We start from the raw sequence: 17,676 nt of genomic DNA on the forward strand, positions 1-17,676 counted from the left end.
ATATCGATAGGCAAAACTATCTATCGATATTTAATTTTTAAAAAACAATCGATTTTATCGATAGTGCCATCGATTTTTTGCCAGCTCTAGTTGGCGCAGAGGCCTTGATGCTTTCGCTTCTAGAGATAAAACAAAAGTGAACGCAGAGGTTCACGTGGATCGCAGAGGATCTTAGTGATCGCAGAGGATCGTGTTGATCGCAGAGGATCTTCGTTTATTACTACTACAACTACAATTATTCCAGTGAGAGAACAGTCTCTCATACATATATGTATCAAAATGAGCAAACCAACAACAACCGTCGCCCGTTGGTATCTACACTCTCCGGTCTCCGCAGAGGGAACTTGTAGAGGTGATACCCGAGCTGTCAATCAGCATCCGTGATCGACTGGGCTCAAGAAGTTGAAGGCCAACGTATCTAACTTATACACCGACAATTCTATTCCCCAATAATTATGTATTAGGAGGTCTTCAGATTTGTGACAATTTGCCCACGAAAAATATAATATCGCTGTAAGCAGGACAACAAGTAGAAAAAATTCAAAGAATCTTCGAACAGACCCCAAACTGCACTCAAACAAAAATGTTGAACTTTTGTAGGGGAGAGAGGTACTCTAAGGAGAAAACTGATATGGACTATTATGAGTAAAACTAAATTTGACTGTTCTGTTCGAGAGTTATCTTACGCCGCACTAAACTTTGTGCCGTAGGTCTGTTCACAGCTTTCGAGCCATTTTATTAGGAAATAAGGACAAGTCCCTGCAAAAGACTTGTACCTTCGTACACAAGTTTTTTTTTTGCCAAAAGAATCAAAGCTGTTCGAATACAGGTTTTGAACTGCATTTTCCCAAATTTTGTGTGGGAGGAACACGAAAGAGTGGACATATAGAGTAAATATTCAAAGATCTAGGTCTAACAGAAATATTACGATGTGCAATGTATGGACCAAATCGCTTACTGCTTTGCTTCGTAGGAACCGAAGGAGTGGACCGATTTTTCCCCATCTTCGAACATATAAACTAAGTTTGGACAAAATATTGCGAAATCCAAATTCTTAGCTGGATCATGGCTTAAATCGACGCCAAATTGTCTGAAACGTATTTCGTCCAAAACCATGATTTCGATGAGGTACATTTTGATCGTATACACCCTCGTTAGCCTTAAATATGAGGATATAAAAATGCTAGCACATAAACCAAATAGAAAGAGATGCTCATTATGCTAATGTCCGTCCCATGCATAAAGATGCGAATTTGGCAAATACCTATAATATGAGTAAGTTGGTGTAATAAAAATTGTTCCACAAACATCACAAAACGGACATTCTCTTATATCAATGAGCGCACCACGATTCATATTAGCTCAATTATATGGGACCTACTGTTTATCGCCGGGTCCGACCGGCGTGTACTAAGAGACAATTTCTAATAACCGGAAACGGAAAGATTGTAACGAATTGTCGGTATGCGGATTATCGAATTTCCACTGTGTTTCACGAAGTAGCAAAGATTAAAAAAAAAACTTGAAACCCAAATTTTTATGCTTCCCTTTCTCTTCAGTTTTTTTCCTTTTTCTTTGGACCGCTGGTCACCGAGTGAAGAAGCTGTCTACAATAATGACAGCTGCGAATAATCCAGACTATGACTCGAACGCTTCAAAAACCCTGTCCCCCAAATAAATTGGTTTGCCCAAACCTGATAACTCATAAATTTACAAAACTTTTTGTGCACGTAGCAGGCAATGGATCCGTCCCGAGAAATATTGAAGTATATTCTAAATGGTACTTGCATTTTTGTATGAGCAGAAAAGAATTTTATTTCGACAAAAAATTAAAAAAGCTATATTAAATAATGGGTATTTGTTCTTTTTGTAGGCTGAGATATATTCTGCGGACAAAACTGACTGCAACTGTTTTTCTCGAGACAACATTTGGTGAGTTAATAACAATGGTATAGATTTATTCTGTATAGGATTTTCCCTAAGCCGACAAAATATTTTTTGAATGACAATTTGGGTATTTTTTGCAATTATTTATATTTCAATGCTTCAAGTATAAGAAAATAAAAAGTTTTGACACAATATCCAACAAGAATTATGAAAAAAATTGAAAATACACAAAACGCCTTAATATTTAAAGGTCAAAACATATGAAACTGAGGCAAAACATATGAAACAGAGGCAAATCGCATGCAATATTCTTCAATATTTTGTAAAATGTAATTTGCTGTGTTCCAGAACCTGCAAGAAGCTACTATTTTTTACTACGATAACATTTTTTCCTTTATGTTATCGGAAAAAATAGTAGATTCTTGCAGTACTGGAACAGACCAATTTTTAATATGATTAAAATTAGTCCATATTTACATTAGGCGATTTTCCTTGCGGCAATTGTCAGTTTGTCGGTGAGAGAGGGTGTTGAGAGGCAAAGGGTTACCATATGCCTCACCTCTCTCTCCTACAAATTGACAATTGCCGCAAGGAAAATTGCCTAATGTAAATATGGACTTATTTGTTTTCTTGTTTTGGGAAGTTCAAAAGTCATTAAAGGGTCTGTTCCAGAACTGCAAGAATCTACTCATTTTTATTATTTTTTCCGATAACATAAAGGAAAAATGTTATCGTAGTAAAAAATAGTAGCTTCTTGCAGGTTCTGGAACAAAGCAAATATTTGTAATTTTGCATGAATTACATGGTACAATAATACAGGTAGCATTATCATGCCAGCTGATGGTAACATAAGCTTCGTTCCAGAACTAAAAAGTTTTTACACATTTAACACATTTTGAACATTTTTCACCGAAATGCGTTCCCGTACACCAAAGAAGTTGCAAAATGTTCACTTCTCTTTGAACAAAAATGGCGCTGAATGGCTCTCTCTTTAGAAACTTTTTACACGACAAATTTGAGCGAGCAAAAATGTGCTACATGTTTGCCGGCTTCCGATTGGCTGACACGCCGACTTTGACATTTGTTCCAGTTTTTTTGACATTTCTGCCATTTTTTCGTTCCTGTACATTTAGGAAAAATGTGTGCGTTGAACTCGTTTTTGACGGTTTTCTCTTTTGAACATTTTAGCATTAAAAAAGTACTGGAACGGAGCTATAATGTGCATGGCCCAATTACACAGGTCAACAGGACTTTTGTTTCAATGGAAGTTGCAGTTGTTTCTAGATGAAATCGGCGAGTTAGTTTCAAATCCGGTCCCGGTTTTTTCCATCAGCTCTTGTTTTTGAGATATAGTTCAAAATCAGTTTTGAGAGTTTAACCCGGACTTTCGTTATTTTCGGATACAAAAAAATATTTTTGTGGGTTTTTCGACATTAATATATTAAGGAGATGTTGTACGCTCGATACAAATCGTTTTTGCAATAGTTATGGTGAGTATATAGGTGTTTACGATAACCCAATAATTTGTACAAATTCGTACAAATTTTTACTGAATGTTGTTCGATAACAAATTTATCCAGCAAAAGAGAGCGCGTTTGGAGAGATTTTTGGAGAGTTTTGTGACTGAGAAAATTTGTTCCGCAAAAATTTGCAAGTCTGATCAGCTGACTTTTAATCACCCGTTCAATGTAAACAACTCGGAATGTTAACACTTTTAACAAAGAAAATTTCACAATTGCACATTTTTTTATATTCTAAATCGTTGTGGATAGGATTAAAGCATTAAATAAGTAAACTGTAATTTTAAAATTTATGTTTTTGTTCCGTTTGGTTTAAATATCAAAAGAAACAAAAACAAATTTCATACATTTTCGGAAACAGCTGACTTTCTTGCAAGTTTTTGCGAAATGGTGTTCGATAACTTTCTGCAATTTTTCTTGTTTGAGAGAGTAAAATTCACTGAGAGAGGTTGCTGGAACTGACTGAGTAATTATTGCTGGGAAAGTTATCGTACACACCTTATATCAAAAAAAAATGTAGAAAATATACGACGGACCTTGTAAAAATTGCATATTTTGAGTACTTTAAGCTGTAATTACGTCATCGGTTGAAGTCGTAGGATCTTCATATGGTACTCCGAATATGCTTAGAGTGTCTACTATATAATCCAGTATTCAAATATATAATATAAAGTTCATAGCCCCCATGATTCGGCCATAAACTAAAAATCGCCATGAAGACTGCTAAAGGGAAATAATTTGCCAGTGATATCATTACCACATAAGCCATTTACTTTTCAATGGCAGTCTTCATGATGATTTTTAGGTTATGGCCGAATTATCGGCGCTATGAACTTTATATTATATATTTGAATACTGGACTATATAGTAGACACCCTAAGCATATCCGCATTGCCATATGAAGATCCTATGACTTCCCCCGATGACGTAATTACAGCTTAAAGTACTCAAAATAAGCAATTTTTACAAGGTACAATAGAGTAGTTCCAAAAACATAAATACATTTTGAAAATCCTCTAAAATAGAACAATATTCAATCAAAATTTAAAAATAAAGCATTCAGAACTGTCGTAGATCATTATTATTACACGTTTACGAATAGACCCTATTATATTTTGAAAACCAAATTTACGAAAAAGTAAAAATATAGCTGATTGTCACTTCTACCTCATATAAATAGACCTTGCCTTGATATTTTTATTTCCTATGTACATTACGGATATACATTTTTTGAGAGCAAAATATCATTCAGAATAAAATCTATTTCCCACGAATATCTCCGAAGATGAAACGGGAAGACCTCTCTCATATGCATGAAAGATTCTTCTAGTCCGAACGAACTGCCTCACATATTATGACACCACATATGGGGTCGTTTCTCCAGAACAATTTCGTGAGGGATTTTAGCCAACGCCAAGGCGGACTACACAATAATAAGATTTATTACGGTTGGCGTAGTCGTATCCAAAATTGCAAGTTGACATCATTTCGAAACGACTGATTGGTATTATGAATATATTCGTCCTTTAAAGCTAAAATATCAAATTTTAATGAATTCTTTTGGTAAAAAATAATATAATTGTTAGTATATCATGTTTTAACTTTTATTCCAGTAGACCAGTAGCCCTATTCTGTAACTTTTATCGATTGAAAAGTTGTTAAAATTTCTTTTGTTTTTGTAACTACAAAACAAACAAATGAAATTGTTGTAAAATAAACAATGAGTATAGCTGTTAAAAGGTTACAGAATAGGCCTACAGGGAATGATGAATATGTTTCTTTCGATATTTTACGGATCTATGATGCTATAAAAGATGTAAACTAGTACGCCTACGATATTTGAACGAATACGACTACACCAACTGTAATAACCCCCAATATCGATCTTCACACTGCGATCTTGCTCATTATGGACATATTTGTGTCATTGGCTGACTTCCGTATCGTTAGATGCTTGGCGTTTTTGTGTTGTGAAAATTAAAAACTTAACAAATTCAAAGATATGCATTTCAAAACCTCACAATTGTGCATTTTTAACGCAGGTAAAAAGGAAACATGTATCATTTTTATTTCTGATGCATTTAGTTGCATTTTCGAGGAACAATGCATACGTGTGTAACTGAAATATATTGACAGAGTTTAAAAACTGCAAAGTATCTGACGATACGAAAGTCAGCCATTTTTTGTTATATGCACAACCTAGTGTCAATTTAAGATAATGTTTGCAATATGTGATTCCGTCCAGAAGAAGAGAATGTTTCCGAGGGTAGGCTAAAGGAATGATAAGGCTGGTGACGGATTCGACGAAAAAAGGTGGTTCCCATATCATACAGTCAATATGAATCGGCGTGCACTCACTCATTGATATGAGAGAAGTCTCACTTATCCCTTCGGAAATGTTGTGGGAAGTACATTTAAAATCAGACATAATGGGAGTTGTTCTGAATGAAACGGCAGAGAGACAAAACCCACGGGGAGTTTTCATTCAGAATAACCTCCAAAATGCCAGTTTGGTTCCTTCCTGTTCATGTATAGCGGTAATTAATTTTTAAATTTTGTACCATGGTCACAGCAGTTCGACTGTATATTCATAAAAGATTCCCCTGGTAAATTTACTGAGAGCCAATACTGCCGATTGTAGCATATGCCTATTACTGGGCAATATTGTGAGCGGTACCGTTCTAAATAATGTCGAAAGGCCAAATAAGCACTTTTCCATTTTGCTTTCCCACAAATCAAAAATTTCTCATAATTATTTTAAAATCTGGGAAAAAGTTGAGTTGACGCATTATGCTCAAAATTTATTTTTAAATTGTATTTTTTTTAAGTAGCCGGCCTTTGGCCTGCTAGGGCACGGGAACAACATTTTTTAAATTTAAAATTTTTCTCTTATCAGCTGGTCTTTAACAAAGGCATTTTTGGAACTTCAAGGGCCCATATATCGGGAAGTATGGACTTTAGCAACAAATGTTATATATATTTGTGATCAGGATGGCGAGATCTACCTGTGATAAAAATTTCATTTCGATCCAAGCATAGCTGGTCAGCTCATCTTATGCCAAAATCTGTCATAGATAGACTTGTTCAAAAGCAAAAATAATACTATGTAATTCTCCGTGGGACCCACCCAATTCAAATTTGGATGTGGTTATATTCGGAGTTAATATCACTGTTACGGTTTCTTCGGATTTAAATAGTTTACTTTATGACTGAATGTTTCTACTTCAATAATTGGAAAACTATTTCCCTTCTCAACATTTAAAATCATTTTTCGATTACACTCAAATTGTATTTTCCACATCTTCAGTTTCTAACACACGCACAAGTTTGTTTACATAGTGGGCCGTCGGGCCTTCACATATTCACACTATTTTGCACATTTTAAATATTCCCACTTTTTAATTATTTCTAACATTCAACTGTTTCCTTCTTCCTGTCCACCTTCTTCAATAACTGATGAATTGTTACTTATGTTTGATTTCCTTTTATCTTTTTTGTATTTTGTTGTTTATCATTTTTTAAATAGAAAAAAACATTATCTTTTTATCAAATTAAAAAGATTTACATCTAGCCGGATGATGTTTCTAATCCATCACCATATATCCACTAGTAGTAGTTTATTGGGGGCGACCACGACCGAAACCTCCACGGAATTCAACATCACCAGCGCCAGGGCCAACATCACCCTTCTTGTCAGCACCACCAGGAGCACGTCTGTAAGCAGAACGATCTTCACCAGTTTTGCTGGCATCAGCAGTACGCTGACCGGCAGCAGCTGGGCGGGGACGAACAGTTTCGGGTCTGGTGGGACGCTTGAGTGTGGCGGGAACGATTTCAGGGGGCAAGTGCAAGTAACTGCGCAAGAATTCGATACCTTCGTTGGTCAAGTACCAGTAGTAATGTCTCCAGGCGAATTGTTCCTTAACCAAGCCACGGGAGTGGAGGGACTGCATTGTTTTGATGACATGCAAGTTGGGGATGCTCTCAAGTTCAGGGTGCTTGGGGGCATGGGTATCTTTTTTGGCTACGATAACACCCTCTTTGAAGAGGTATTCGTAGATAGCAACGCGATGAGCCTTTGGCATAAACATCCTAAAAAGAAAAAAAGCACACACACACAGTAAATTAGTTAAATTCTCATTTAGAAATTTTGTAATTTGGTTGTAAACATTAATCACTATTTATCTGAATTGAGATTGTCGTTTTGTTTTCAAACTAACGTTGGCACTTAGCACTAAACATTTTGCAAAAATTTAGTCTTTCACTATTGTTGGCATGAATAATTAATTTCACATTGTAAAAAATACGATTGCATAGATTTTTAAAGATTTTTTACGGAATTTTACATACTTTAGCGTCTTTAATGGAGCAGTCACCGGAAAGAAAGGAAAATCGAGTTGACAGCTGTCATTGTGATGACATTTCAATTAGTTTTACTATATTGTGGTAGGTGGCGCTGTGCACTGCATGGTTGTATTTATTTAGGCACGCGCTTACTGAACACAGCCCGTGATGTTAAGGGATGCTCACATAGATTAGCCTAAAATGTGTAAAATTACGAAGAAATTGTTTTCAAATTTAAAAACAACAAGTTTAAAGTGGGATGTGAATCTAAAAATTACGAAAAAACACTAAATATTTTATATATTTAAAGCATGGTAGAACAACATAAGTTAACAGAAATACACAGCTGATTGAACTGGGCTGTAATGTTAGTGTCAAATTCCGTAGTCTGTGTTTAGACACACAAATTTCTCGGGAAAGTAAATTGAGTTTTTTTGGGAGAGAGCGGAGAGGAAAGAGCTCCTCAACCTCCCACCCCCTATTGCCCAAAAACTCAATTTACTTTCCCGAGAAATTTGTGTGTCTAAACACGGACGTACGACATTTTATATATTTATTTATATTTTCGATATATGTATATTAGGGATATATATTTTTGACAAAAAAATATATCATTAAAGTACAGTACACATTGTCAGTTTTGAATGACGATGTTTTGCAATTATCGATAACTGTCCAACCGTCCAGCAACCACAAAATATTTTGTGGTTGCATGATGAATAACAAAACTGAACGGCCACACTAGCACGCAACAACAAAGCTGACATTTAAAACTGACAATGTGTACCCAGCTTAAGAAAAAAACTATTTCCCATAAAGACTTCTTCATATCAATAACATGTAACCTCCTCCAAGTCTGAACGACGCACAGTGTTGCTGCGTGGACAAAAATAAAAAAAAGTGATGTTAACATTTACATACACTGCCGCTCACTTGAATAGAACCCCACTGCAAAATTTTTTCAACCTCCATTTTTTTCGAATTATACATGATATGAAGTTTTTAAGTTTTATTATATTTTGCTTCATGTGTTTGGAGGAAACTTAGTCATTCATTTGCATCCAAATCCAATTTGTATAAGAATTATGAAAGGAAAACAAAATAAAGTCAAAAATTGAAGTAAATAATTGGCTCATTTGAATAGAACCCCCCTTTAAAACTTGGGAATACAGAAAGATTGTATTAGAATATCGATGCATATTCACTCTATATTGAAAACGAAATACTTTCAGTAGTATTCAGTAAAAGTATATCCCTCCTGATTAAGGATACACCCGTATATCCTTCTTTGGCAAGGATTTTTTAAATAATCAGGTGTAATGTCCAACAGAGCTGGCTTTTTTCATTCAACAAGTTTATTTTTGGAAGCGTACTGTCTCCTTTAGTCGTATATTTTACGAATATGTCATTCCCATACATTTTAGAGAATATTTACCACTGTAGAATATGGCGGTCTCTCCAGGATATCCGCATTTCTTTTAAAAAATTTAAGTTTTGATGACTCGAAGTGTACACAAGTTTATAAAATCGTGATGAAATTTCCACTCGGATATCCAAAAATGTTACTCACTACTGGATATGTCTGTTTCAGAACTCCTTTGTAAGTTGTCGTGCACATTAAGGGTGAAGTAAATTGACGCCCATGTCCTTACCACAGGTAGGGCTTGCAGTGCTGATCATATATATATATATATATATATATATATATATATATATATATATATATATATATCAAGCTTTTTGTAGAAAATTAACTTATGTTGAAACTGTGGTATGGGGCATTGTAACTCGCGATCAGTTTTACTATACCATAACTTTTGACCGCATTTCGGTAAAATAAACTGTTTTAGCCCGATTCACCGAGGGGTTTCTTAAAATAATAATTTGAGCGGAAGCTGTGGTCGTACTAATGTAAAAAAATCGGAAAAAATCGTTGAAAAAAACGAGTTTTACTATGTTATTTTCCAATTAGTGGTTTTACAACACAATGTAGAGCTTAATGCTCAAAGGAGAAGTTAAAGAGTACACTTCAGAGTTGATGTTTCTAATGTATGATTTTTTAATATATCCACTGTATCTACCTCAAACGGATGCTGACATTTTGAAACGAGAAAAATGGTTTTTTTTGAATTTTTGCTCTAATCGGGACGCGCAGCTGGATTTCCCTAAAAGCTTATTACTTGATTGTAGTACTCGCGATTTCGCATTTTTTAATGTATAACATGAGGGTGTAGCCCTCACAGGATCACAGTAATCTGCGCCCAAACACGAAATTTTTGTGCGTAAATTTTTCTCAAAAACCTATTTTTTTGGTTTAAAATTTACAAACGTCAATCGATTTCCGTGGAAACCCGCGTAAATTTAGTTTTTTTGCGTTCTGAATCTAACAAGCCACGACGCGTAAAAATCCGCCCACTAGATCGGCGGATATGATACCCCTCAAATTTCGAAAATTTGCAAAAAACTATTTTGAAAATATCGCATAATAAAACGCGTTTTGGATGTGTCAGTTCTACTCAAATAAATAGTTCGATACGCGTGTTTAAACTGCGCGAAAACAGATATTTAAAAACTCTCGTAAATCCAGAGATATAATAGATTTTTTCTAAAAATTGAGTGCTATGCTACATCCACGGTTCTTGATGGATCGCATTGAAACGGCATAGAATGATGTATTTTTTAATGGTGATTATTGAAATCGGATGCGCATAAAATGTAAATGAACTTCGCGGAAATTATGACCATTTTACAGTATTTTGCACCCTAATATGCAGCAGATGCTACATCGTGGTCGCTAAAAAGAATTTGACAAACTGTACATCAAATAAAAGGGATTGATTCGCTGTGTTGGAAAATCGGATGCGCATCATGTCATTTTCATAATTGCGCGGTTTATATGCATCTCAAATGTTGTAATATTCAATATAACATTATTTTAACGTTATGCCACCATTGGAATTCCTTGTGATTTGATATAAGGTTCTAATAATATTATCCAATAGGAAAACTATAAGCGAAAAATTTGTTACAACGAAATATCATCATTATTGCGTGAAATTTTGACGAAAATGCCGAAGAACTCAAAAATTTTTTCTCCAACTTTTCCTAGAAAACCATAAAAAAATAAAAGTAGAATAATATGATTTTAATTTTTTCGTAATATTTTCTTCGTATTTTTGCAAATAACTTGAATACTATAGCTCCAACCTTCACAACTTAGGTTTCATTTTACTCCTCAAAATGTCTGGATGCTGTTATAATTTTTTTATATATTTTTCGTAAGTATGAACGCTATTGTTTCAAAAATATGTTTGTAAATACGTGAAATTATTTAACAAATTTGATTTTTCGCGAATCCATTGAGACTTTGCGATTTTTTTTGCGTCATCGCAAAGGTTACGAATTCAGTTCACGATAATAGGATATAACAGCTAACAATATTAAGCCGCGATTTTTTTAGAATTTAGAACAGTCATATCTTTTGCGCGCAACGATCGAAGTTAGTAACGAAAACAGATTTGGAATGCTGATTTTTTTCTTAATCTATGTACCAAAAACCATTGATGTAGTATCAAAATTTTTTTTTGATTTTTTTGAAATGAAAAAGACAATTTTAGACATTTTTCCTGATATATATATATATATATATATATATATATATATATATATATATATATATATATATATATATATATATATATATATCATGGGCAAGAAGTCCATGCTTCCCGAGATATAGGCTCCGAAAGTTCAAAATCCCTTGGTTTCGACGATAGTTTTAATCGAATTTTTTCATATTTAGCGGATATTTAAGACTTTCTCCTATGGACAGGGAGAAATCTCGGCTAACGCGAACAAAATTTTCCTTTAAATCGAAATTTTTTTATTATCGATCCGAATCTAGTCCGTATATTCAACTTATGTCAAGCTTTCATTTGTTTGTCACACGAATACAAACATCAACCGCTATGAAAACCAAATTGTCTTCGTTCATGAAATCGATGAACGAATGGGCAAACACTTTTTACAAAAACAGGTTGTTAAACGCAGCCATAATTGACACAGGTACAATAAAAAATATACACATTTGCTCTCTTCCATGGCCTGCAAGAAGCTATTTTTTACTACGATAAGATTTTTTCCTTTATGTTATCGGAAAAAATAGTAAAAATTAGTATATTCTTGCAGTTCTGGAACAGACCAATACTTTTATAAATATTTTTAAACAATATGCAACTTTTACTATTTTTGAACACAATTAAAGTTTTAAAACATAAAAAGTTAAGAAAAGCCAACAAAAATGCAGTGTGAAATATTTAAGAGAAAATGTGTCAGATTCTCTTTGTGCATCCCTGCTACTATCATGCGTCAACACGCATAACAAAAATGAACCAATTTTCGATTCACAAATTAAATTATTTTCTCTCTACTTGCTTACAATATATGTATATTGCCAGACGCGTCGGACGTCCGACGTTTGGTTTGCTGGGAACGTATTGTTGTGGTAGGAAAGTGAATATTTGTGTACGTCCCGTCGTGAGTTAGGTATACATAGCTGTTAAGTCAGGTATTTACGAGTTGTACGCCTGCGAAGAAAACGTAGTAATTTCAATTCAATTTTGCCAAAGGCCATATTTATTTGGATAGATATCTTACATGCTAACAGAATGGCTTACTTACTGTACTATTTTAAAAGAAATCCCGTAGCTACTTCGCTACCTACTCCATAAAAACGTAGTAATTTGAGGATTATATCCTTTGGTAAAACGATGTTTATTAAACGACTGCTTAACAAAACTCCATTATATTTTTTCTTTTTTAAGCAGGTAGGCGTGAGTCACAGTTTAAATAAGTCTGCTCTGTGAGCCGTGCGAAGACGAACTCAGTCTTAAGTCTTTTCCCGCACAAACAAGTTCATTCCTTAATAAACATTTAGTTATAGTATTAACACATTGCTGTTTCAATAGATAAAACAACACAATGCCATGCAACAGCAGGTAAGCAATTTAATCCGATAAGTCGTAAGAAAACAATTTTAATAAATGTGTATTTTTATTTTTATACCCTATACCACAATGTGGAAAAGGGTATAATAAGTTTGTTTTCCCAAAAATTCATGTAACGCCGCGAAATATTCGTCGTAGACCCCTCATGTGGTATACCAAACTTCATATCTCGACGAGATAAAGCGATTTAGCGATGTGTGTCCGTCCGTCCGTCCGTCCGTCTGTCCGTCCATTAAAAATTGTAATCAAGCTAGAGGCCGCAATTATGGACCGATTGTCACGAAATTTAGTATGGAGGTCGGGTTTGGACCAGAATAGAACTGATTAGTTTTTGGCGATGATCGTGAAATGTTAAAGGGATGAAATGGACCAAAAACAAAATTTTTGCTCGATTTTGTAGCCGCTCTGTAGGTCGCAATAATAGTCCGATCGGCGCGAAATTTTAAACGTAGTTTTGGTTTGAGATGAAGAAGTAGCGTGCAAGTCAACGGTATGATCGGATAATATTTAGCGGGTTAAATTGATCAAAACTTTTGCGTGAAAATTGGTAAAATTTCTAATGCACATCTTATAACTTTATCCCAAGAAGACGCGTTTAGTGGTATAGGGTATCACATGGTCGGCCCCGTCCGACTATAGTCTGTTCTTACTTGTTTTTATTTTAGTTCAGACAATATGCCAGAAAATGTCCAAATAAGTGGTAATAATAATCCCGGCTCTGGTGTAGGAATACGACCCCAAGGTCAGCATCCCAATGATGGAGGTGTTGATGGCTCAGCACAAATGCAAAATGCTCCACCAAACAATCAATTGATTATACAGCAGATGCACCAACTCGCGAAAAAGGAAAATCCTACAAATGAAAACCACTTACAAATGTTGCAACTATTGAAACAAAATCCACAAATAATGGCTGCAATTATTAAGCAAAGGCAACAGAGTCAAAACAATGCCACTGCTGGTGGTCAGCAAGGTGGAGGTGCTGCCGGAGCTGATGTTGGTGCTGCGGATTGTCCTCAGCAGCAACTCCAAGAAGAGCAGTTTCAGCAGGGACAAGTACGTACATGTAACAATTTCATAACTTCATGTAATATCCTCCAAAGCCCTGGGGAGCCAAAGCGAACAATTTTTAAAGAGGTTATCTGCTGAAAATTGTTGATGTTGCTGTTTACAGAATATAATAGCATCATTGGGAGTCTATATAAAGACAAGCAGATGGTGATTTGTAGAAGAGCAGGAATGGAGTCTTTATAAAAGAGCAGGGAGCAAGAGACTCTTTATAAGGGAGGAAAAGGGAAACACCGCAACGTAGACTTCAGAAGAATATAAAAAGCATTTTATTAGACGTACAGACTGGAAGACTCTAGTTGAATTGAATGGACGACAACTGGGAAGTCCACAGATCGTTATAGACCACTAGAAGAAAGTCTTAATTGGAGGTGGTATTATAGTCGATTAAAATTATTAAATTGATCCGAAGAAGGTCTTGTATTGTTAATATTAAAATTTACATAAAAAAGGACATAAATAGAAAGAAGGTCTTTAAAGACTGACTAAAGGGAGTTTTTATAGACGACTAGAGAAGAGTTTTTATAGACGACCCGAAAGAAGTCTTTGGAGACGGCCCGAATGGTTATTTATAGACGGCTCGAACAAAATATACGCCGGGAGGGAGTATTTATAACCCCCTGTTTTTGTAAAAAATTCTATTCTTCTCACACGAATTGTCAAATTTTGTAGATCGATTTATTCGTTTTAGCGAAAATGTAGAGCGCTGATTTGTAAATGGGGAATTCTTAGCGATATATGGAACGGGTATACGAAAAATTAGGTATGTATGCTTCAGGGGGCTTAGCCATGGATGCCTAAATTATTACGAAAATAGACGAACAAAAATAAGTTACAAAAACAGGGGGTAAGTCTAGAAGAGGGGGGTATTTGTGAAGATATTTCTGGTGGCGTTGGTAATGTGGGACACATGGTTATGACTAATAACTTAACAACAAAAATGACAATCAAGTCCAGTGTCAACCCAATCAAAATCAGGTGATGCAACCTAATGCCGCAACAACAAGTAATGCACTCAAACCCATACGATAAGTCATAACGAAAACATTTCTAATAAAAGTGTATTTTTATTTTTCTAATTTTAGGTTGGTGCTGCAGGTTCTAAGGAAATGCCCGGAATTTCAGGTCCTGGTGCAGGATTACGACCCCAAGGCCAGCATCCCACCAATTCTGGAGGAGTTGATGGCTCAGAACAAATGTCAAACGTTCCGCTTAACAATCAATTGAATATACAGCAGTTGCAGCAAATGATGCAAAAGATCAAGGACAGTCCCACCAATGAAAGCCACCTATTAATTTTAGAGCTGTTGAAAAAAAATCCACAAATAATGACTGAAATTATCAAGCGAAGGAAACAAAGAGAAAACAATGCCAATGCTGGTGGTCAGCAGGGCGGATGTGCTGGGGGAAATGGTTCCCAGGAACAACAGCAGTAGCAGCAACTCCAACAACAGCAGTTTATGCAGCAACAGCAACTACAAATGCAACTGTCATAATGTAAACATGGTTTATGGTCTATTCCAGAACTACAAGAATGTATAATGTTTTACTATTTTATTTTTGATATCATAAATGGTCAGTTCCAGAACCTGCAAGAAGCTACTATTTTTTACTACGATAACATTTGTTCCTTTATGTTATCGGAAAAAATAGTAGATTCTTGCAGTTCTGGAACAGACCAATAGTATCATATTGATGCCTTCGCATGATACAATAAGAAGGTAGCAGCAACTGCCGTTTTTGGTAACATAAGATGTCACAATTTGACATAAATTCAATGCAATTGACACATTATGTTACCATCAGCTGGGCTGATAATGCTACCTTCTTATTAGTTGTGTCTTTTTTACTTTTTCAGTAATAATTATTCAGTAACTTCTTTTCAGAGAGTAAGAGAGATTTTACTCTTTAATACGAAAATAGAGAAAAAAGTAAAAAGACAGCATTTAGTAAACTTTAGCAAGATAACAGTTGATAACCAAAACAAAAACATTGGCGCCAATGCATGAAAGAAAAACTAACTCCAAAGAAATGAAAAAGTTCTTAAATTTTAAGCTAAATAAATAAAAATAATTAATATATTAATAAAACAATCAATAAATATAGCTGATTTGTAATATTTATAGTATTTTTCCACAAAAATAAGATAAACATTGAGCAGCTGACCATTAGCAGATGATTAAAAAACAGCTGATCGAACTTGCTAAATGTTGCTGGGAAAAATTCTTTCAGCAACTTTTAGCAATTTCTCAGCAAACAATTGTCAAAATTGTTCTCTCACATCGCTCTCTTTTACTGAACTTTTGTGTAAAAAGACAGCATTTAGTAACATTTCGTAATAATTATTACAAATTATCACGTAAAAAGACACACCTATTGTATCATGTGCCTTCGTAATGTAATTAGTTTTGTTTATGTTTTGGATCAATGTGAAGTGTCTGTCAACCCCCAATTGTTTTAAAGTAATTTCCATATAGAGAACAACATAACATATCCCAATATATCGAATCCATTACCTATTTAATGTGCCTTGTTTTGGATTGAACAAAATCAATAAATAAAAAGAAACATATGTATGTACATACACAAAGCTTTTTACCAATGATAATTTGTACACACTTGTGTACGACTTTTTTGCCCGCCACTTAAATAACATTTGGCCTGTTCCCGTACTTTATAAAGTGGTAAAAGTCGTAAACGATTTTAATATAAATTTTGTGTACGGGAACGCAAAATGTGTAAAAGTGGTAAAAATTTTAAAAACTTTTTTGTTTTGGAACAGAGCTATTCTAATTACAATTTTTTCCGAGGAACGTTTTTTCTGAACTTAATGCAAACTTATGGTCTGTTCCAGAACCTGCAAGAAGCTACTATTTTTTACTACGATAAAATTTTTTCCTTTATGTTATCGGAAAAAATAGTAAAAGTTAGTAGATTCTTGCAGTACTGGAACAGACCATTAATCTTTATGAATAGAATAAAAGGCTTAACTCTAGTTTAGTAAAAACTCTCCGATTTTTTTGAAAATTTTTCCAGAGGTAGATATTGTTGTGCTGATCACGGAAATGTATAGGGGGTTATCATGAACGGCAATTCCCGGTGAATTTTTTCACTTTCTCCCTTAAGTTGCAACGGCGGAAAAACAAAACTCACGGGGAAATTTCATTCATGATAACCCCCATAATTTTCTTGGGGGACGGACCCGGTTATTGGACCCGAAAGTCCGGGTACAAAACACGGGTTAGACCCGGCTATACTATTGAGTATCATTGGAAAGCTTATGGAAATACCTATCTAACAAGTGGTCATATGACGGGGTTAGTTTCAGGTGGTCAGGTGATATGACCCAAAAACTGATTTTTGGACCCGAATTTTTCCATAAAACCCTCAAAAACTAGAAGCCAGATTGTAGCTCACACTTTAACCTTTTCAAAATGTGTTGTAATACCTTCCCTGGATCCAGAGATATGGCTCTCAGAATCTCGACAACCCGGTTTCCCTAAGTGGCTACTTATAGAAAAATTATAATTTAAAAGAACATTTTGTTCCCGTCATCGAGATTTGCACCTGTCCATAGGAGAAAGACTTAAATCCCCGGCCGAAGGCCGGCTATGTTGAGAAACATTTATAATTTAAAAGAAAAATGTGTTCCCGTTCCCGAGATTTGCGCCTGTCCATAGAAGAAAGTCTTAAATCCCCGGCCGAAGGCCGGCTATCTATAGAAAAAAATATAATTTAAAGGAAAATTTTGTTAAATTTAGAACTTTAAATTTTTCCATAGACACCTATAATGTAAAGAAATGAGCCCTACAGAATCGAGTTCTCAAGATTCTAAGGGCCATATCTGTGGA

At 34.9% G+C, this 17,676-nt stretch overlaps 2 protein-coding genes across 9 annotated transcripts; one reads left to right on the forward strand and one right to left on the reverse strand.

Moving 5' to 3' along the window:
- Positions 1-1,897: 1,897 nt before the first annotated feature.
- LOC141398229 (uncharacterized) lies at positions 1,898-16,187 on the forward strand. Of its 8 annotated transcripts, none has more exons than XM_073975499.1 (5): positions 12,397-12,512; positions 12,575-12,639; positions 12,688-12,748; positions 13,423-13,813; positions 14,911-16,186. In XM_073975499.1, exons 3-5 carry the CDS (start codon positions 12,732-12,734, stop codon positions 15,259-15,261), a joined length of 759 nt encoding a protein of 252 aa, XP_073831600.1. In that variant the 5' UTR covers positions 12,397-12,512; positions 12,575-12,639; positions 12,688-12,731; the 3' UTR covers positions 15,262-16,186. The 8 variants fall into 8 exon arrangements, with proteins under 8 accessions (XP_073831596.1, XP_073831595.1, XP_073831598.1 ...); XM_073975498.1 differs by having other exon boundaries at positions 12,694-12,748; XM_073975495.1 differs by lacking the exon at positions 12,397-12,512 and adding an exon at positions 1,898-1,932 and having other exon boundaries at positions 12,575-12,748; positions 14,911-16,185.
- Positions 6,869-7,829, reverse strand: RpS10b (Ribosomal protein S10b). Its single transcript, XM_073975386.1, has 2 exons — positions 7,758-7,829; positions 6,869-7,499 (listed from the first exon to the last, which is right to left on the reverse strand). Exon 2 carries the CDS (start codon positions 7,496-7,498, stop codon positions 7,025-7,027), a length of 474 nt encoding a protein of 157 aa, XP_073831487.1. The 5' UTR covers position 7,499; positions 7,758-7,829; the 3' UTR covers positions 6,869-7,024.
- Positions 16,188-17,676: the final 1,489 nt, after the last annotated feature.

The sequence above is a fragment of the Musca autumnalis genome, unplaced genomic scaffold (assembly GCF_047663935.1).
Source record: "Musca autumnalis isolate F117 unplaced genomic scaffold, ASM4766393v1 scaffold_3, whole genome shotgun sequence".
NCBI classification, from domain to species: Eukaryota; Metazoa; Arthropoda; class Insecta; order Diptera; family Muscidae; genus Musca; species Musca autumnalis.

Bases quoted from the DNA above. Each gene is read 5' to 3' on its own strand.
- LOC141398229 (XM_073975495.1), top strand. The intron at 13,814-14,910 runs GTACGTACATGT...TTCTAATTTTAG, and splicing joins AGCAGTTTCAGCAGGGACAA to GTTGGTGCTGCAGGTTCTAA.
- RpS10b (XM_073975386.1), bottom strand. From the start codon at position 7,498: ATGTTTATGCCAAAGGCTCATCGCGTTGCTATCTACGAATACCTCTTC.